The 22,510-nt window shown below is 42.5% G+C and overlaps 2 protein-coding genes across 4 annotated transcripts; one reads left to right on the top strand and one right to left on the bottom strand.

Annotated features, from left to right (window-relative positions):
* Window positions 1-147: 147 nt before the first annotated feature.
* alg12 (ALG12 alpha-1,6-mannosyltransferase) lies at window positions 148-7,457 on the bottom strand. Its single transcript, XM_052491735.1, has 9 exons — window positions 7,267-7,457; window positions 6,727-6,859; window positions 6,350-6,523; window positions 2,526-2,720; window positions 2,189-2,291; window positions 1,729-1,953; window positions 1,349-1,518; window positions 1,003-1,078; window positions 148-911 (listed from the first exon to the last, which is right to left on the bottom strand). The coding sequence occupies exons 1-9, from the start codon at window positions 7,453-7,455 to the stop codon at window positions 671-673; spliced, it is 1,506 nt and encodes a 501-aa protein (XP_052347695.1). The 5' UTR covers window positions 7,456-7,457; the 3' UTR covers window positions 148-670.
* A 96-nt stretch (window positions 7,458-7,553) lies between these two features.
* Window positions 7,554-13,167, top strand: creld2 (cysteine-rich with EGF-like domains 2). Of its 3 annotated transcripts, XM_035748487.1 has the most exons (11): window positions 7,554-7,972; window positions 8,398-8,480; window positions 8,687-8,797; window positions 9,026-9,117; window positions 9,206-9,382; window positions 9,544-9,642; window positions 9,753-9,836; window positions 10,010-10,105; window positions 12,199-12,339; window positions 12,569-12,640; window positions 12,853-13,167. In XM_035748487.1, exons 1-11 carry the CDS (start codon window positions 7,841-7,843, stop codon window positions 12,909-12,911), a joined length of 1,146 nt encoding a protein of 381 aa, XP_035604380.1. In that variant the 5' UTR covers window positions 7,554-7,840; the 3' UTR covers window positions 12,912-13,167. The 3 variants fall into 3 exon arrangements, with proteins under 3 accessions (XP_035604380.1, XP_035604381.1, XP_052347696.1); XM_035748488.1 differs by lacking the exon at window positions 12,569-12,640; XM_052491736.1 differs by lacking the exons at window positions 9,753-9,836; window positions 10,010-10,105.
* Window positions 13,168-22,510: the final 9,343 nt, after the last annotated feature.

Below are 22,510 nucleotides of genomic sequence, written 5' to 3'. Positions count from 1 at the left end.
CACTTAGTATTCTCCCTACAAAACACGACCCAGACATCCCACTGTCATGGGGAACAGTCAACAGGGAATGTTTAAATGTAACCTTTCTGTAAACAGTGGTCTCTAGAAACATGTAATACTGCCTTGTAAGTCAACACACAGGACAAATTTCCTCTTCAGTTTTATTCTAAAGACCACGACAAGCAGTTTTGTTCATATAGGAAAGCATAAACAAATTCAAATGGATCAATAGCATAATGAGGTCTTTGAACTTATTTCAGAAAAAGAAATGCAGTTTTGAAGGATGGCAGTTATTGAACTGGGGTTATCTGACCACTTTGTTTGAAGGAAGTGTTCGACAGTGAACCAGTTACCTGGTTTGGTGGAGTAAATTGGATAAGTATATTGTATTGGATCATTTGCAGTTGAAGTAATGAAAGGCCTATATACACACTTTCTTTGCATGGGAATGGTTAAGTTGGCCTTGCCAGACACATTCTCGTCATTTCCATATTAAAAATAAAGCAGGTGATCCTTTCGGCGTACCCTACCAATACCTGGCTCCAAACAACTTATAGCCCAAAAGAGTGATTGAGTGTTCTGTTTTCAATACACTGCAATTTAGTTTTCGTTATTTGCAATTTCGTCACAAGAAAAAAACGAAATCCTGAAAAAGGACATCCCTGTCAGTTCAACTGGGACTCTCAGGGTTGGGTACTCTTTCTAGCAACACCAGTTTGTCTCCCAGGTTTATACTGAAGAAAGGAAACCGAAAGGCATTCAACAACATGTTGCTGTAACCTTGGATGAAGGCCAAAGGCATGTGGGAGTCTCTGAGTAGTGCTATCTGAGTGGCATTGGCCTCCATCAGAACATGGGAGTAGGTCTTCATATCAGGGTGTCCAGGGCCGACGTCTTCTCTCTTGTCATACCTGACAATAGAACACAAAGCTGAATCCTTAGAATGCCTTTAGAAGGTTGGAAACAGTTATATTCCAGAATAGAATACCTAGTCAAACTAACCTCCAGTTTCTGTTCAGTTCTAAGAAACGTGACACTCCAGTTTGGGCAGCAAATACATCAATATGAACAGAGACATCTGAGGAGAAGCAATTGATTACATAAAGCCTTTAATCAGTGTTTCTGCAACCATGATACTTCCCTTACTGTCTGATATTTAAAAAAAGTATAACCTCTTACCAAGGGATATAGTTGTAAAAAAAAAAATGGGTAAACACTGATAGCAGCGAGTAAATTAACGCTCCCTACAATACATGATACATTTTTCCGCAAAAGGTGGTGAAAAGTTCACTAAAAGTAAGAAAGGTGTGTAAACACTGTTTACCCTCCACTACATCACTGCTCTTACCTGATGTAGATGGTACTAGTTTATGTAGTACCTGCACCCCCCTGCCTCCAGGGTAGTTGTGATGGGACACGTACAGAGATATGCTGGAGTATGCAGCATTTGTCACCAACTGGCCAACCACGATTAAGGAGCCAAGTTTATACATCCAAGATTTGTGGTAGTTGTTCAGACTGTAGGACCGAGAATTAAAAAGTTCAACATTATTAAATATTGTGGTTTCTCTGTCCACACTTAAAGTATGTCCCCCGAAAGACAATTGAACTGTGACTCCATCCTGAAGACCAAAAATGTCAATAAGCTTTTACCATGTTCTCTCAACATTATACTAAGCCTCCCTGAACAGACAACACTCATGCCAATAACAGCCTCTCTCTCCTTACATGAAGGAGCAGCCCCGTGCAGCCACTATATTCAGCACAGGGAAGGTGTAGAGGATAAAGCGTAGCTCCTTATGGGGCAGGAAAGAGTAGAGCAGGATAAATCCTACAGTCGGCAGCAGCAGGGTGCGCGTCCGTCTGTCCAGCAGTCCTAGGGGGATGAACAGAACTGCGCAGCCCAGGGCACGGGGTAGAGCAGAGTAGAAGTACCACAGAAAGGGGGAGGTTTACTGGGGGAGAAAGTCAAGGAAAGATAGCAACTTGTTTTCAGATCAAAAGTGGGCTCTCTGTGATGAGTGGAAAATTACCCCATTACTTTCGTAATATTATCACAAACGTTGATACTAACTCAGAATCGATGAAGGAGAAGCAGGTGTCAAGCCGCCTTGCATGATTTAATTAGTTGACTGTGGGCATTATTGTTAGGGGTTTATAACAAGCATTTAGTGAAGTGAAGGATATTCCCCAGTTGGAGCTCTTGTTCAGGATGGTGTTGTACCAGAGTACCTGGCCCTCGGGCCAAAGCAGCTTATTCCAGAAGAATGAGTCAATGCAGACAGTCAAAGCTGAAAGAGAGAAGATAAAATTAGACGTTCATCTAAAGAGCACTTATATTTATGACACTTCTAATCCTGAAAAACTACAGGGTATGTATGCATTTGTTCCAGGCAAGCTACAGCACACCCGACTCATCTAACTACTATAGCCCAGCCAGCTGTGTTAGTGCTGGGCTGGAGCAAAAGCCTGCACACTCTGTAGTTATCCAGGACCATAATTAGTGTTGCTGATAACAGATTTACCTAGTGACAGAGCACCTGCAGGAATGGCATAGTAGAACAGTTGAAGGATCTCCAGCCTCCTGCTCAGTAGTGACATGAGCAGCATAAGACCCAGGTAGAGACACAGTTCTGATCTAAACACGATGATGACGAGCGCAGAGAGACAGATGAAGGACCCATACCTCTGCCCCATCCATGCAGTGAACGCCAACAGAACTAGGAAGAAAACAGAACAGACCATTTAACGGCATAAGATAATCAGTGAAACTGCTGGAAGAAAGGACTTAAAATAGACTATATACACAAAATTATGTGGACACCCCTTTAAAATGAGCGGATTCAGCCATTTCAGCCACACCCGTTGCTGAAAGGTGTATAAAAAAATAAAAAAAAAATCGAGCACACAGCCATGCAATTTCCATAGACAAACATTGGCACTAGAATTGCCTTACTGAAGAGCTCACTGACTTTCAACGTGGTACCGTCACAAGACGCCAGCTTCCAACAAGTTAGTTAATCAACTTATGCTCTGCTAAAGTTGCTCTTGTCAACTGTTAGTGCTGTTATTGTGAAGTGGAAACGTCAAGGAGCAACAAACAGGTCAGCAGCGAAGTGGTAGGCCACACTAGCTCACAGAACGGGACCGGCGAGTGCTGAAGCACGCAAAACATTTTTTTGCCTGTCCTCACTAAAGAGTTCCAAACTGCTTCTGGAGGCAACGTCTGCACAATAACTTTGTCGGGAGCTTCATGAAATGGGTTTCCCTGGCCGAGCAGCCGCACACAAGCCTAAGATCACCATGTGCAATGCCAAGCGTCGGCTGGAGTGGTGTAAAGCTTGCCGCCATTGGACCCTGGAAATGTGATCTTCGGAGTGATGAATCATACTTCACCATCTGGCAGTCCAACGGACGAATCTGGGTTTGGCGGATGCCAGGAGAACGCTACCTGCACCAATGCATAGTGCCAACTGTAAAGTTTGATGGAGGAGGAATAATGGACTGGGGCTCTTATTCATGTTACTGGCTGGGCCCTTTGTTCCCATGTAGGGAGTTAACACAAGCATACAAGGACATTCTAGATTATTCTGTGCTTCCAACAGTTTGAGGAAGGTCCTTTTCTGTTTCAGCATGACAATGCCCCTGTGCACAAAGCGAGATCAATACAGAAATGGTTTGTCGAGATCGGTGTGGAAGAACTGGACTGGCCTGCAGAGCCCTGACCTCAACCCTATTGAACACTTTGGGATGAATTGGAACACCAACTGCGAGCCAGGCCTAGTCGCACAACATCAGTCCCCAACTTCACTAATGCTCTTATGGCTGAATAGAAGTCCCCGCAGCAATGTCCCAACATCTGGTGGAAAGCCTTCCCAGAAGAGTAGAGGCTGTTATAGCAGCAAAGGGGGGAACCAACTCCTTATTAACACCCATGATTTTGGAAAAAGGTGTTCAATGAGCAGTTGTCCACATACTTTTGGTCATGTAGTGTATTTTAAAGGTGCTGCACCTAGAATTGTTCACCAATAGCATGTGTAAGCTAGGTTAATTTTAACAGCACTAGGCTCCAGTCAAAACAAAATCTGCCCCCTCACCCCAATCCATTTTCATGTAACATGGGAGACTCGCAATTGAGCCTTACTTTCAGTTTTGGTCCTCCAGCTTTAAACAGCTGTACAAATTGTATTTTTTGTTATCAAAAATATATTTCACATTGATTTAAAATGGTACAATGATTCCCTACAATATGCCGTGCTTGTTTCCTCACTGAAATTGAGAAAACAGTGTAGAATTGTAGTAACCAGGAAATGGCAGAGTAATTTTTACATTTGGCACTTGATCCAATTTCCACTACATAACATAGCCAAAGTCAAAACAGCTCTCCCATTTTGACAACAGGTGCCACTCGGCAGGAGAAAGCAATAGATGAATATCACAGCCAATCACAACACTGCGGGTAAGTAATACTGTGAAACACCATCATTCCACTATTACTGCAGATATATTATGTACATGATCTGAAATTACAATGGAAAAAAATCCTTTCTGTAGCACCTTTAACACATTTGACCGATTATGATTTTTCGACGCTGATACCGATTATTGGAGGACCAAAATAAGCCGATACTGATTAATCGGGCGATTTTTTAAATGTATTTGTAATAATGACAATTACAACAATACTGAATGAACACTTATTTTAACTTAATTTAATACATCAATAAAATCAATTTAGCCTCAAATAAATAATGAAACATGTTCAATTTGGTTTAAATAATGCAAAAACAAAGTGTTGGAGAAGAAAGTAAAAGTGCAATATGTGCCATGTAAAAAAGCTAACGTTTAAGTTCCTTGCTCAGAACATGAGAACATATGAAAGCTGGTGGTTCCTTTTAACATGAGTCTTCAATATTCCCAAGTAAAACGTTTTAGGTTGTAGTAATTATAGGAATTATAGGACTATTTTTCTCTATACCATTTGTATTTAAGTAACCTTTGACTATTGGATGTTCTTATAGGCACTTTAGTATTGTCAGTGTAACAGTATAGCTTCCGTCCCTCTCCTCGCTCCTGGGCTTGAACCAGGAACACAACGATAACAGCCACCCTCGAAGCAGCAGAGCAAGGGGAATAACTACTCCAAGTCTCAGAGAGAGTGATGTTTGAAATGCTATTAGCACGCTCCCCGCTAACTAGCTAGCCATTTCACATTGGTTACACCAGCCTCATCTCAGGAGTTGATAGGCTTGAAGTCATAAACAGCAGAGCTGCTGGCAAAACACACAAAAGTGCAGTTTGAATGAATGCTTACGAGCCTGCTGGTGCCTACCACAGCTCAGTCAGACTGCTGTATCAAATCATAGACTAAATTATAACATAATAACACACAGAAATACGAGACTTAGGTCATTAATATGGTCAAATCCGGAAACTATCATCTCGAAAACAAGACATTTATTCTTTCAGTGAAATACGGAACCGTTCCCTATTTTATCTAACGGGTGGCATCCATAAGTCTAAATATTCCTGTTACATTGCACAACCTTCAATGCCATGTCATAATTACGTAAAATTCTGGCAAATTAGGCGGCCCAAACTGTTGCATATACACTGACCCTGCGTGCAATGAACGCAAGAGAAGTGACACAATTTCACCTGGTTAATATTGCCTGCTAACCCTGATATCTTTTAGCTAAATATGCAGGTTTTAAGAGATATACTTCTGTGTATTGATTTAAAAAAAGGCATTGATGTTTAGGTACACATTGGAGCAACGATACGCAACGCATCGATGATATGCAACGCAGGACACGCTAGATAAACTAGTAATATCATCAGCCATGTGTAGTGATTATGATTGATTGATTGTTTTTTTTTTTATAAGATAATTTAATGCTAGCTTTCAACTTACCTTTGCTTACTGCATTCGCGTAACAGGCAGTCTCCTTGTGGAGTGCAATGTAATCAGGTGGTTATAGCATTGGACTCGTTAACTGTAAGGTTGCAAGATTGAATCCCCCAAGCTGACATGGTAAACATCTGTCATTCTGCCCCTGAACAAGGCAGTTAACCCACCGTTCCTAGGCCGTCATTGAAAATAAGAATGTGTCCTTAACTGACTTGCCTAGTTAAATAAAGTAGTTAAAAAAATAAAAATTGGTTTCTGATTGTTATGAAAACGTAAAAAAAAAAAAAATGGCCCTAATTAAATCGGCCATTCCGATTAATCGGTCGACATCTATAATACAAAGTAAGAGTTTATCCTACATGAGGCTTCTCCAACAGTATTTTCAACAAGATTTTCATCCAATAAATTTGTATATATTTGTATATCAGTGTCTCTTACCTATTGGCAGTGCAAATACGTTGGGGAGGGGTCTCGTGCTGTAGAACATGAGATGGAACTGTGAGGCGCAGGTGAGACAGAACAGTCCCGCAACTGTCGACCCGAACTGCCTCCGAACCTCCCTCTGCATGCTCCATAGAGCTAATGTCACACACACTCCCAGGCAACCTCGCACTGGATAGCAAAAAAGGTACACATCAATACATTTGAGTAAGTGGACTGATTTGTGCCATACCTGTCAAGCTGTACTTGATTTAGTTTGTCTGGAACTATGGAAACAATTGAGTAGTCCCAAAAGTGAAAAATCTATTGAACCCAGGTCTTCTCTATTGCACTGCTGTCGTTTATGGATATCATATAATAGTAGCAGGACTTACCCATCAGTTGTGTGTAGAATTTCGAAGCCTCCAGTAGTGACAGCAGGTAGAACAATGGGGAGCATACCGTTGATATGAACACAGCACCAAGGAATGTCCGTGGCACCACACCAGGGAATTCATGGTGGTCATACTGGTGAGACAGTGGGAAGATACTATCAACATAAGCAATGGAGTTCTGGCATGTGCATTTTTTATTTAACTAGGCAAGTCAGTTAATTACAAGTTCTTATTTACAATGATGGCCTACCCCGACCAAACCCGGACGAGGCTGTGCCAATTGCGCGCTGTTGCAGCCTGGATTCGAACCAGGTACTGCAGTGTCTTAGACCACTCGGGAGCCTAAACTATTTGTCATTGTTTAGGTGGGCACAAAATGACTTACGGGCAGGTAAAGTTGTAGAACGCTTTATCAAGAGATAGTGTAACACCGTCAACAAGCATTTGCACCATGCATGTGTAAAGACGATTAATGTTAGCTAACTTTTAGCTAGCTACCGTTAACGTTAGTTGGCTGTTGTATGCGTAGGTCTGTCTTACCTTTTCAAAATCAAGTCTGTGATAAAGAATATCATGCACTGCTTGTAAGTTGAAACTCTCTTCAACTTTTGTAAAAGGACAAATAAACAAATGTAATAGAGCCACCGAAATTAGTACAAACAACAGTGATTTCCCAGACGCAGCCCTCTTCTCTGCCATGACGTAAACGCGAATAGGAAGTTCACGCATGCGCAAGAATATGGAAATATTAATTTATTTTCCACGTGGGAAGACTGAAGACGGGTGTCCCGCGCGTGGCAGAATATCATTGGTACTTCCAGTGATTGACGGGAAAAATGGCAAATCACGACAAGCCACACTCGTACCAAGAGCCTGTCCGGAAAAAAAGTAGCTATTTTTTTTCTAAATGCATGTACATAATACTTTCGAATGCTTTGCATAGATAACGCTAGCTAACTTCCAATGAATTGTTTTATATGTGGCTGGACTCTGTGCTGCATGTTGTTAGGGATAGGAAGTTTGCTGGCAAGTGGCTAAGGTATAACGTTAGCTATGATGTGAAACTTCGAGTCATTCAACTGCTATCCATCTAACGTTACTGTAGTTAGCCAGAATGCTATCGTTCCGTCAATTATTGTGGCTATTTTTTAACCTAGCTTTTATTTTACTATCACAATGCACCCATGCAAAAGACTTAAAAAGCTCATGTCATACCTGCAAACAGATAGCTGATAACTTCATTAAGGTAAGTTTGAAATGTTGCTCTGTGCATAATTTGCCTTGGCTAGCTTGGCAGTACTATCAATTGGCCTGATTCAAACCACAATCAATTGATGTGCTTTTATTTACCAGTGGGCAACCAATGATGGTGTATTGTGCTTGAAATGCGTTAATGTAACTAAGCCCTCCGTTCTGACCTTGATGTAGGCTATGTAATATGATTGAACATCATAACACCAGTATACTAGTGAGTCAACTAACGTTAGTCAATTAACGTTAGACCAGTTTATAATGTGGGAGTCAGACCAAATAACTAGCTAACATATGTGTGCTCTTTACACCCAGATTACCAGACACAGTGCTGTAGTACATTTTCACCATTGATCAAATTACTGCCATAATATGTGTCTGGTTAGCTAGTCTTCATCCTCACATTACTTGTACCAACAGGGATTGGACCAAACAAAAAAGCAGAACTTTGGTGGAGGAAACACTGCTTGGGAGGAGAGGGCACTTTCCAAATATGAGACGAGGTAAGATTCCTATACACCACTCATCACACAAACGATTCCTCCTAATGCTGGACTGTTGCTGTGCTTATCACACATCTGTTTGCTCTGATCAGTGATTGCTAAACCTATTTGTCATGCTGACCAAGACCACGTATTCTCTGTTGACCCATTGGCACAATAGAAGCTTATTTCTCTGTCTCCTCTTCCCTTTCCCTCCTCCCCCTCAGTGAGATCCGCCTAGTTGAGATTCTGGAGAATCTGTGTGAGAGCAGCAGCTTTGACTGTAACCACATGGTAGAGGAGCATGAGGACCACTTTGAGACCTGGTGGTTCAAGAGGTGAGTACTTGACCTGAGTGATCAGCTAGAACACGAGGGCAGCACATGTCCCATGAGCGCAAAAACCCTTACTTACTTACTTAGGCCTTTTACTTCTCCTGGAGCATAGGCCATTGACATCAGATTTCATGACCCCTTATCACTATATTTGTCCTTGTAGAATATTTTAACTTCCAGGCTACAAGTCAATGATCTATTGTGATTTGACATCTCGCTCTTCCAATCCAGGCAAAAGAAGCATCCTGATCTGTATAAGTGGTTCTGCATTGATACCATCAATGTGTGCTGTTTGAAGGGGACATTTGGCCCTGATTGCAATGGTAAATACGTACTCCTCCAACACCACATTTATTTGACTAATACCAACCAGCCATGGGTGAATGAGAATCATCTGTTTCCTTCTGACAGCCTGTGTGGGGGGTTCCGAGAGGCCTTGCCATGGCAACGGTGTGTGTGACGGTGATGGAACACGAGGGGGTAATGGCAGGTGCAACTGTGACCATGGTTACAAGGGGGAGTTCTGTCTGGATTGCATTGACGGATACTTCAATGAAATTAGGAACGACACATTTTCACTATGCACAGGTATTTGGTTTATTATGTTTGCATGTTCTTTTTTAACAATGGTTTACACAAATCCGTTCCTTTCAGATCTAAGCAATGTGCCTAGGGGACAGGCTAGGGGTGTATTTGGAGCAGGGCATGCATCTCAGACCACCTTTCCCACTCAATCCCATACACTACAGAGTGCCACTCCTCCTGCAAGACCTGCACTGGTCTAACCAATGAGGACTGTGAGAAGTGCAAGACTGGCTGGGGGGAGGATGACAAGGGGGCCTGTCTTGGTGAGAGAGACATTTTTATACTTTTCTGTGGCATAAGTACTTTCCCTGTCATGAATTTGACATCAAGATCAAATTCACTTTTCCTGTTGCTTCTCATTGTGTGACACTAGATGTGAACGAGTGCTTGAACGACCCTCCTCTCTGCAAAGAGGATCAGTACTGTCTGAACACAGATGGCTCGTTCTCCTGTAAAGGTACTGTAAAGCTGGTTTACTACTTAGTGAGAGGACCATATTTACTATATTGTTGGATGCATACAGCTATTGTATTAGGGACTGAAAATATAAATATGTATACTGACTAAGCTATTTGTAATAAACTTTAAACAAGTATTAACATTTGAACTCTGTGTTCTCCTCTCTGGTAGGCTGTGACAAGGTGTGTTCAGGCTGTACTGAGGCAGGGCCTGATAAGTGCCAGAGCTGTGCTCCTGGGTACCAGGACACAGAGGGCACCTGCACAGGTAGGGAGTCATGGTTAACTGCGTTCGTGGAGTGTGTCTGAAAGTGGGTTTTGCAAAACAAGTGGGAGGATCAACACGAAGTGTATCGAAAAAGTAACCGCTTGCTTGCTGCTTCCTTGTAGCATTTCAGCTAAGCCTAACCTAAACCTCATTCTCCTAACGTGCCACGTTACTTTTCCTGACATACTTAACCGGCTTTGCTAAAATGCTACAAGGAAGCAGTCACGCAAAAGTCTTGAGTGGAGACCAATCTGCCCGCTTTTTTTCACGCAATGCCCACTTTGTCACATTCCACATATGCACTTACCCACACTTGGAGCTAGGACATCTCACCTTACATTATGGCCCTGAAGTATCTTCCTTTCATCTCTCCCTCCCTTCATCACTTCTTTGTCATTTTATTCATGATTTTATCCTTCCTTCCTTCTTTCCCTCCTTGATGTTGCCACCTTCAGTTGTCCAGCCTGTGTACCCTGTTGGCCAGTAACAGAGAGGCAATAGTCTTGGACATAGAGTAACTCGTCCACAATGGAGGTTTGTCCATAGTCTGGACACTACCTTAAAGGCAGGTCGATACAGTACATTACCACTCGCAATGCTATCCCTACATTTCTCTACATGCTAAATCTAGATCCATGTTTTAACTGTCAGATACTTTGCTTAAATATACTTTTTATGCTTTATAGATGCACTATGCTGAAATCGCTCTGCCATTTCCTGGTTGCTGAAATTCTATTTGTTTGCCTAATTTCAGTTTTTGTGACATGTCAGGCAAGTATATCTAAACTGCTGTGAAATATCTTTTCCATAACCAAAAATATTGTATTTTCAGCTGCTTGAAGCTGGTGTACAAAACCAAAAGTAAAATACTTAAAAACAGGAAGCATAGAAATAACACCCATGGAACATATCTACCGCTTCATAGACTTGCTTCCAATGAGAATGACAGATCTGTAACTCACATTTCTATGTGAATTTGGTCGGGTCACCCAAAAAGGAACCTATTGCATCTTTTAATGAAATGGGAATGACATGGTTGTTGTCGAATGCTTATTACAATGCTCCAATTGAGCACATCTGGGACATCATGAAGAAACTTTCCAAGCAGCACCTTCATATCATAACTGCTACACACAGCCTACATTGTCACCATATTAGCGAACATCATTCCCAACACAACATAGCTTACACTGAAACAGAGGGATGCTATACTAGTTAGCTGCATTCGCCAGCAAAGTGAAAATGAAAGAAATGCAACTATATATAGCTAGCTCTCTTGTTTGTCCTTCATTTTTCAAGAAATTAATTTGTTCAAAACGACTATTGTCTATTGTCTTTCTATCTTTGAGTCAACTACTCACCACTTTTTATGCACTGCAGTGCTAGCTAGCTGTAGAGTATGCTTTCAGTACTAGATTCATTCTCTGATCCTTTGATTGGATGGACATGTCAGTTCACGCTGCATGAGCTCCGATAGGTTGGAGGATGTCCTCTGGAAGTTGCCTTAATTACTGTGCAAGTCTTTGGAATGGGTTGAGAACCATGAGCCTCCTAAGTTTTGTATTGAAGTCCGTGTACTCAGAGGAGGACGGAAACTAGCTGACCTCCGGCTACACCATCGTGCTACCCTACAGAGTGCTGTTGGGGCTACTGTAGACCTTCATTTCAAAACAGTCTGTTTTAATCAATTATTTGGTGATGTGGTTATATTTTGTATAGTTTTATGTAAAAATGATAACTTGTTTTAATGTTTCACTTTTTTATGAAATTCACTGAGGATGTTGCTGTTTGTTACTATGCAAATACTTTTCCAACTGCTGATGTAAAAAGGCTTTATAAAACCTCTGTCTGAACCTCATCTCCAAAACCAATTTTTCTGGAAATGGAAAAAAATGACCATATTTTCCCATTGCCGAACAAACAATTATAAAACTTCAGGAGCTATTTTGAATACATTCTTGGTTATAGAGGTTTCATGAAATGAGTACACTGAGGGAATTTAATGCTTTTAATAAATGTAACAACATTTTAAAAATAATTTTCAAAGTCATTAGACAGTGCTGAAAACCAATTTGATGGTGGATCTGTTTTAGATGTGAACGAGTGTGAGCAGCCTGCCGCTGTGTGTACTGCGGGAAACCAGGAGTGTGTGAACAACAAAGGAAGCTACATCTGTATCTGTGCCAGCGGGTACGAGGAACAGGAGGGAGTCTGCGTCACAATACCTGAGCCAGGTAATCAATAATAACAGTCTTGACTAGTTGATTTATGATTTTTAAAATGCATTTTATACATGAAAACACACTTTAATTGAGTGTCTTTAGTTATCTTGTGTTATTGTTTCATGTAACTGCATTCTGCATAATAAGTCATGTTGACCACAACCATGAATTAAATCCAAATCAGGTTTAAGTACACTGTAGTTACTACTACAGTAACAGTATACTCTCTGAAATACTGCAGGTGCAGTTGTATCAGATGATTCTTGGTTCTCTTGGTTGACACTGTATTTGACATCAGTGCATGATCAAGCAAGTATGTGTTTGACGTTTTTCTGACATTCTCAAATTCTATGTCCACAATGAGGTCATTCCTTTTGCAGCGTACACTATACATAAAGACAAAATAAACACCACAAGGAAAGGATATTGTGTTGCCTTGTACAGTACATGAGTTGAGGGGTGTGGGACTTCCAGCGCTGGTCAGTTATTTTCAAGTGCGTGTGGTTTTGTCTTTGTTACCTTCAGAGGAGAATGAAGAGGTGGCTGACACAGTGAAACATCCAGAAGAGCACGTGGACCTTTGACCTCAGGAAAAGAACCAATTGGAACAAACCAGGAAGAGCATTTGGAGTAAATGTATTAGGTGGTTGTGACCTGTGAGACTACACCCCTATAGCTCACAGCATCAAAATATCCGGAGGCCACTACTTTTAAATAACTTCATGGCAGTTATTGAACACTTGACATGCATACTGCACTCTTTACAGACTTTTATACCTGTGGATTATGGTTGGACAGCCAACAGAATGGCTGACAAAATAAAGGTTCTACCCCCAAGTACTCTGGTTCTTGTTATTCATGCAGTATTTTAATGTAATTCAAATAAAGTTTTTGAGAACAGAAATGGTGCATAGGTCAGATTATGGATCTTTCTGAATTAGCAGTGCCTAAAACATCCTCTTGGGGGCAGTCAATGCAATTCAAATACTGTTGTTGTAGTTTTCAAAATTGAACTCAGAGTGGCACCCTAACCACATAGAATAAATCTCAAATCAGCTGTTAGTTGGATGAATCGGCAGAAGGAAACATACTGTTTTGTTTGCGATGAAATGGATCAAATGTGGTATTATTTTAGGGTTAGGCAATTGAAAAGATTGACGACCATGTCTTGTGGCTGAACTAGTGAGATGTGTATGTTTTAGCATGAACCTGATCCTAAATCATCAAATCAACTGTTTGCTCCTGATCAAAGGCCACATATCATATCCAACTAACCTGCTTCTCACCCTTCTAAGGAATGACGAAAATTGTTATGACTGTTTTTGCAGCCTTAGAGCTGGATGAGGAGCCAGTCGAAACCTGTCCTGGCTGGTGCTTTCCACAAAAAAGACAGACCCCCCATTCACACACTGTTATTGCCCACATTTCCTCTCTGGTACTTTTCCAGTGTTTCATCTGCTCAAAACCACAATGTGTGCCAAAAGTGAGATGAGATTTGAGTTTACAAGAAACCTCAATGATATTTCCCATCTGTATGCATAATGGTTTTGTTTTTTGCACCCAGATGCAAGATGTTATGTCAGCATTGTAAAATTAGATGGGCCAAAATCTCCCTACATATGCTATATCAATGTAATTCAGGATTGTATAGATAAGTGGTGTATAGATGATGCCCTAATATTGCTCGGAAATACAAGGAAACACTTGCAGCACTCCACCGACTCAACAGTGTATTGCAGTCAGTGAGGAAAGTATGCATTCGTGTCACAACAGGTTGCTGTGGATACTTAGTGATGCCATGAGTAGTTATTCCTTCTGTCTCGCTCTCAAGATCGGAAACAGAAACAACAATACTGTGAAGATTGACATTGATGTCTTTGTAGCTGTCTTTCCCAGAACAAGGCACTTCAAAAGGAACTAGTACACTCCATTCAGATGTTTTTATTAGCCTGCAATCTAACCCTTTTGTGGAGTAAATCCCTGCCTGAACTGTCAAATAGCCTCAGAAGTCCACAAGTGTGTGTGTGTGTGTTGGTTGAAGGGCTGTTAGGCTCTCTTCCACCTCTTTGTTGTGGTTGTGTGCTGCCAGTAAAGGCCAGCTGTGGTTCACATGGTCTGGTTGTACTCAGAGTGACCACAAGGACAGGGAGTACAGACTGACTTCCCAAGGTATGATGAAATTTGGAGAATGAAATGGAGATGCTGAAACTGTTTGTATTTTCATTCAGAAATGCATTCATGAGTTCAAGTAAGACAGGTGTCATCCATTGATACCTTTACATGCATCTGGTGTCATCACCCCTTATTAAATTGTCTGAGACTAGGCTGATCAGCTGGTTGGGCATGATGATGACTCTTTGGTTGTGGAGTTTTTGATGGGGCAGACCTTAATGAATGTCACTCACTCTGAACTCACTTCTCTGAGGGCAGTGTGTCCATCGATGTAGTGGCAATGATCGGCCACGGAAGTGCAATGCAGGATACTCGTTTCCCCCCTTTTCTCTCTCTTTGGCATCAAACCCTGTGCCCTGTCCTTCCCACTCCTCTCACCCCTCCTCCAGCTGTGGTTAGGGGTTCGTATCGCTGCAGAGAAGTGAAGCAGTTACACCATGTGCTTTCGCTCAGGCTACTGCCTGTGATGTGGCTCGCTTTTTTCCTCTGTACTCTTCTGATGTGGTCAGGTCTGCTTTTTCTACACACAGCTGGAAACCGCTGTCCATCAAGAAAGCCCGGACAAATTTAAAGCCCTGCAGACACAGTTGGATAATGGATACAGTCAGAAGCCTTGGATGTGTCTAAGTCAGTGTCCCAAATTGCGCCCTATATAGTGCACTACTGCCCTACTGGCCCTGGTCAAAAGTAATGCACTACATAGGAAATAGGGTGCCTTTGGGACGGACCCGGAGTCTTAGTAGAGGAGAAACCAGCTGTGGCCTGTTTTGTGGCCTGAGGCAGAGTAGAGGAGCTGCTTGCTGGGAAATTGTATTGTGTGATCTGAATTAAAGTCCTTACCTCTGTAACATGGCTGACCCCTAGTGTTGAGATACAAGGAGCTCTGTGTTATGATTTTAATGCTGCTGATATACACCCATGAGCAGCTGAGCACAGCCTGCAGTGGACTACCAACCCTTCTGCCTTTCCATCATGACCCCATTATGAGTCACTCACCCTCCCTTCTAGCTAAATTAAGGTGATAACTATGATTAATATCCATAATCTTTTCACTTATTCACAGCTGCTTACTTTGGTCATTAGTAGTGCACTATATGATGTATTACTCTGATGAAAAGTAGTGCGCTATGCAGGGAATAGAAAGTGATTTGAGATTTGTGCTCTGCTCCAAGGAGTGAGTCTGAATGTAACCAGTGCTGTCTGCTGCAGTCTGATGCAGATGTGAGCCCAGACCTGAGTCAGAGGCAGACAGCAGCATTTTTCTCAGGAGACTGGAGGGAGTGGCGTTGGCACACTTCTGCTGCGCAACGCTACTGAGAGACTCTGTGGACAGACTGGTCATGATGTTGCCCCTCTCTCTGATCTCAGAACGTGTGTGTGTGTGTGTGTGTGTACACACACCCTTACATGTTTGCGTGTGTGTCACCTCTGATCTCTAACACACACACACACACACACACATCAGGAATTAAAGGACTTTGATCTCTCAGGAAGGCTTTGTCTGGTTTCCACCTCTAGACGAGAGCTGCACGCCAGCCTCAGTTCAGTGTAGTCAGTCAACATCGACTGCATTGGTTGGTCGAAGTGTTGGTGTGGTGTCTGGGCCATGTTTCTGATGATGGGAGATGTAAACAAACATGGAGGAGCAGGAACAAGGAAGCTGTGTGAGATGAGATGATGTGTCCAGTCCATGAGGCACTAGGAGAGAATAGGAGGATGTTTGATGTGGCTTTTTGGTGGCCTTCAGTATCTTTCAGACACTTATTCGTACAAAATGTTTAAAGTATTTTCTCGAGACTGGCCATCAGTCTGTTTTAGCATTTTGGGCAAAATTTCACCTCTACTTTATGGAATGGTGTGTCGGATGCACAGTCCTTCACTATAAAAGCAATTGTAATGTTTAGTCAGCATAACATCAAGCCATCAAATCATAACATTGAGTCATCAGCGTTATCATGTTATGATCTAAATTATGCCATGACATCATTCTTTAATCATACCGTGTTAGGCCTTTTTAATTTAGACATTTTTTATTACATCACTTCGTAATATCGAGACTGTAAAAGAAGGGAAATTAGTCTTGACTTTTGTGCAAAGCCTGTTTGTAATAACCCCAACCACCACACCACAGAAGGCCACTGCCACAACAGTTTCAAAGCAGGTACCAGTTCTTATGCTGCTTATTACAGGCTTTATAGTGATCCAGATCTTGTATATGTGTCCCAAAGGGCATCCTATTCCCTATATAGTGCATTACTTGAGGCTCTGGTCAAAAGTGGGTGCACTACAATAGGGAATATGGTGCCTTTTGGGACTTAGCCTTTTGCTTCTGCGTTATCCCTTCTCTTTCATTTCCTGACCAGTATCAATATCATCTGGTTCGGTTTTATCTCCACGGTGACCCCGAGTGAGATTGAGAATACGAGTGTTTAGCGGAGTAATTCACACACAATCGTCATTCTGACCAACTTGATGTACTACTGGATGTTACGTAACAGGAAGCTGCTTACTTTGGTCATTAGTAGTGCACTACTTGGGGCTCTGGTCACATACCTTTTGACTGTTTACATATTTTTAAAGAAGATGAAATGGAAATCCCAAAATTAGATTTCAAAGGACTGTGTTTATGACAACTCACTGTCATGTAAATCCTGTGAAAATAGTATGTAGGTTTGTAATTGTGTTGCTGTTAGTCACATAGTACAGTGGATAGCCACTCCACCATGTCATGTGTGCCTTACCACTCCCTTCAGAAGAGTACTTCAAGAGTTCAAGGTACTTTTCATACTGCTATGTCACCATGCATGTTTGTGTATTGTCATTGCAAATTAATCGGCAGCTGTAATGAAAGGGATGTACGAAATAATCACATTTGATGAGCATGTACTGTACACGTGTTTATGCGCATGTGTGTACTAGAGTGGGGTTGGGTGGGTTATAGGGGGGGCAGAGAGAGAGAAAGACAGTGATGACTCTGCAGTCCCATTCCTGCCCGGGTAGAGAGGGAGGCAGGGAGCAGTGCTGGGTCAGCTAGCTGCCTTCTAACAGGTCAGCAATTTGGGGCATATATCAGCAGCTCTTTTGGGCACACTTGTTTAAACATGTCATCCTATTGCTAATCTGAGTATCATCCTTATACTCTCTCTCTCTCTCTCTCTCTCTCTCTCTCCAAGGCTATTTGATCCTAACCTTGTGCCCAGGCTAATTACTCTCGACAGCGAGATACAGTATCCGGCTGGTGGATGGGACTAATTTGACACGGGCATTGATCCTGTTCAAGTGCCTATTCTCCACTAGGTGGAAAAGTTGTTTACACAAACATACTGTAACCCAGTGAGTTAAACGTCAGCGTCACCAATATAATCTGGGCACATTAACAATTTAAAACCAGCCGTAGACCACAGTGGTTTTAAAGGGGCAATCTGCAGTCATTACATCATTTGTATTTATTTCTAAATTAGTGATACATACCAGTGGAGGCTGCTGAGGGGAGGACCACTCATAATAATGGCTGGAATTAAGTTAATGGAGTGGTATCAAACATGTCTTTGTTATTGTTTCAACTGCTGATTGCCGCTTTAAGGACCATTTCCTAGTCAGACTATTTTTTTTATGTTGGGATTTTTGCCTCAGGACCACACTTTGGTTTGTGGCCCAGCTTATAGCCATTGATCTAGCTGCTCTTACGTAAGGTAAGAATAGAATTTGCCTCTAGGCAAAGATCTAGGATCAGCTTACCCTCCCCCGATAATAACCGAAACCATTAGAGAGAAGAAAATGCTAAACTGACCAGTGTCTAGGATCGAATGGGAGATGTGTGTCACCAACACCCCTTCATTTTCTCCCTGCTGAGCTCCCATTCAGACACCTGTATCAGTCCATATCTTTGCCCCCAGGGCCAACATTCTTTCCCCCTCACCACATCTCTCCTCCTGTCCTTCTCTCCCCTCCACCGCTCTCCTCTTACCCTCTCCTCTCCTCCCTATTCCCTCCTAATTTAATTTCTCCTTATCCTCCTCTCCCCTTTGCTCTTCTTTTATGCCTATATTTCCCCCTCTTCCCCTCTCACCTTCTCCGTTTTCCCCTTCTCCTCCTTTCATCCTCTCATCTCCTCTACCTGAGTAGGACAGTTCTGTGCCTGGCCTGTGTATCGTGTCCAGCCAGTAGTAAAGTGGTAGAAGAGGAGGAGGTGGGCCCTGTGAGTCTACAATCCTCAGAGGAGAGACAGGACAAGACCTACCTACCGCTGCTATCTGTGTACACAGGCCTAATTCGTCGGAGAAGAACAAGCCATCCAGCCGCTTCCCCCTCTATCCCTCCCTCTCTCCCCTCCCTCCAGTCCGGTCAACAAGTGCTTTTCCTTTCCACATGCCTACTCCATTCCCTCTTCTCCTTTGTGTGGTTACATGTTATTGCCTAAACTCTAAACCCTTCTCAATGGTCCGTTTGACAACTTGGAAAAGGGCTCAGCGATTGGTCGACGGTGAATGAAATAGCTAAGATGTTGAGCATATTGGGGAGACAGCGTGAGTGTTTTCACAACATCCTCTTGCCTTTTCCTGCACTCTGACCTCAGCATGCATCATGGTGGTCATAATACTTTTACTACCTCTAATCGTCTGTAGAGAAATGCCTGAATGGAATGTCTGTGTGGCCAATAAGCAGTCAGCTTGATCATGGATATGTATATCATTGTTTATGGCATTTGTGCTTGTTTGGTTGGCCAAGATTTGGTTTGTTTCTGGCTCTGCATTGATTCAACAATGAGTGTGTCATTGCAGCCGGTGCTGGTGGAACACTATGGCTCTCTGTCTGTGTGTTACTGAATGTGGAACTGAATGGTGCTTTCTTTTACTTCCCACTCTCTCCATCCGGCTCTTGCCCACACGCACACACTTGCATCCAAGCCAAAAGGAACCAACACACACACACACACTGGAGCCCAGATGGATGCATTCGGAATCAGAATGGACATTATGTAACAAAGCAGCACTAACATTTCAGGCCAATTTTCAAACTTAGAGTAAAACTTGGTGGCATGAGAACACATTCTTATGCAAATTGCATGGTGTATCTTTCAAAATGAATTTTGTGAGAGAGGAAGTTAGTCAAAGACCCAGCTTTCTGCCCCTTTGAAACATACCCCTGCCTGCCCTTTCTGCCTCCCCTCTCTGCCACCCATGTAGCTCACACTGCTCGCAGAATGTGACCATAAACGTAGTTAGTGGGGGGAGATGGTAGAGAGAGGGAGAGAGTGTTCTTGTGCATGTGTGTGTGCCTATATGCGTCATTCCTCCCTGCACCTGTGTGTGTGTGCTGCGTTCACGCCTGCCGCTTGTTATCAAATCAGACTTTATTTGCCACATGGTTCGAAAACAACAAAGTGTAGACTTTACCGTGACATGCTTACTTACAAGCCCTTAACCAACAGTGCAGTTCAAGAAGAACAAAACATTTACCAAGTAGACTAAAATAAAAAGTAATAATAAAAAGTAACACAATAAGAATAACAAGGCACCGGTACCGAGTCAGTGTGTGTGCAGGGGTACAGGCTGGTTGAGGTAGTCTGTACAAGTAAGTGGGGGTGAAGTGACTATTCATAGGTAACAACAATGAAATGCAACCCAGGTCCACTGAAAGAGTTCCTAACTAGAACCAGATATAGTAGTTCCCACTACACACAGTTATGCCCCCAGCTCTCCCTGGTCTGTGTCCCAAATTGAACCCTGTTCCCTGTTATGCAGTACTTTTGACAAAAGCCCTGTGCAAAAGTAGTGTACTATATAGGGAATACGGGACCATTTGGGATATAACCCTGCTATCCCCAGTGCCTAACAACAGGCTCTCTGTAGTGTCTGGTGTCACCTTGCTCTGTTGCACCAGGCCCCAGTTTCCAAACCCAGAGCCCCAGACCTGTTCCCTGGGCTGTTCCCCTGGCCTGCCTGGCCTGAACACACAGAGCCAAGTGAGAGAGCCTGTTTAAGAGCTGAGGTTAAACCTCCCAAACCTAAAATACTACATTTTCTCTTTCACTCGGTCACGGACACTCTCACACACATACAGTACACACATATAAATAAAGAGATATATGCCTGGTGGAGACATGGAGTAGACCTGATGACCTTGACCAGAGAGAACTGAGCGGCTCTCCCACAAAAACACACACACATCTGCTTGCAGCCAGGGGGCAGTGGCGACCCGCTCTGCCCCACCTGTTTTGAGCCCCACCTGTTTATCAAAAAAAAAAAATATATATATATATTTATTTATTTATTTTGGGGCGGTTGTTGCCTGTTGTGCATGTTATTTTGGCATTAATACGTGTGTCACATATCAGTTTGCAAACAATGTAAAAAATATAAAATAATGAAGCCAGATTCAAACATGGTTTCTTTTTTGCTTTCTTGAGAAAAGGCAGCTCCAAAATGCAGGTGTTTCAGCCTAGCTCAGTGTTTTCTGTGGTGGTGGTGCAGCCAGCAGAAAATATGTAGCATGAGGGTTGGTAATGTTCTCTAGTTGCACTGTGATTGGCTCCGTGTTCTGTCACTCATGGGGACACCACGTCACCGCAAAATCTACGGGAGAGCTCGAAAATTCAAGTCCATTGGATGCTGCCATAGAGTTACATTAGAAGTGCCCATCCAAGAAGGCTCAAGGTCATTGGCCAGAGATAAAATTATGTCAAATCCTGTTATACCTACTGTAGCTTTGACTGGACTGCTCATGTCAACATCATACTTTCAAAATCTTAGCTAGCAAGCTAGACAAGCAGTCATCGTCATGAATCACATTGACAATCTACTGGCAAATAATTTTCAATCTTTGTCATATAAAGATAAATGATAGATTAAAAGTATTGGTGCTCATTGGCCATTGGACATAAACATTACACAACAAGTCGGAAATCGCAAATTCAACAATGAGTGGTTTGGAAGGAGTCTGTGGCTAACTGCAAGTGTTGCAAAGCAATCACTAGCCTGCTATTTAGTGGAGTGGATCCATGTCTGGGTTTAATGGTCTCTTTTCCAATCTTAAAAGGACAAACGTTCAACACCATGGGCCCAAAAAAGTTTGAATACATTGGCCATGCTGTCAATCCAGCGTTGGACTACCCTGGGGCGGCAGGGTAACCTAGTGGTTAGAGCGTTGGACTAGTAACTGAAAGGTTGCAAGTTCAAATCCCCAAGCTGACAAGGTAAAAACCTGTTGTTCTACCCCTGAACAAGGCAGTTAACTCACTGTTCCTGGGCTGTCATTGAAAATAAGATTTTGTTCTTAACTGACTTGCCAAGTTAAATAAAGGTTAAAAAAAAAGAACTGGGAAATTGCAGACTTCAGTGAGTTCAAGACATCTGGGACCTCAAAAAAAAAAAAAAGCCATATTGAACAGTCGTCCAACTCGGAATTCCAAGTCGGGAACTTCCTAGACCTCTGACCTGATGATTCAACCTTGTTTTTTTCCCTTCAAGTTCACAGTTGTCTTGAAAGCACCATAAATCCAGAGAATGACGGACTTTAATGCCAAAGTTTGATGACAAAATCTGCCCACAAGAAGGACTGTCTGTTTTCAATATAGCAGGAAACATACTCAGGGGTTGGCGGGTGAACCAAAGGTGAACCGCATGGTTTTCAGTTAAACAGAAAGACTGTAGTGTACCTATTGAAGGTAGGTTAGTATGGTATGGCACTGTATGGTATGAAAGAGAAGGCTTACCCGCTCAGGTCCCTGTGTTGTGGTATTGTAAAGTATGATAATGCAGCTGCCGTGTTGCAGGAAATGTAGCCCTGGCCCAGTATAATGGCAGAGCTGCTGATGATGTTGCTGATGCTCATAGGTTCTTTCACAGTTCACAGAACATGCTCTGACCAATGACAAAGGCCTACTGGTGTTGACCAATGACAAAGACCCTCTGCGGGTCCTGGCCTGAAGCCAATTGATAAAACAAACAAATGAACAAAAAACACCATTCACAACTGTGAATGTAAATGTCCATTCTTAGCATTCCTGCCG

Source organism: Oncorhynchus keta, chromosome 33 (assembly GCF_023373465.1).
Source record: "Oncorhynchus keta strain PuntledgeMale-10-30-2019 chromosome 33, Oket_V2, whole genome shotgun sequence".
Taxonomy (NCBI): Eukaryota; Metazoa; Chordata; class Actinopteri; order Salmoniformes; family Salmonidae; genus Oncorhynchus; species Oncorhynchus keta.
This window is presented reverse-complemented; position numbering and strand designations above follow the sequence as displayed.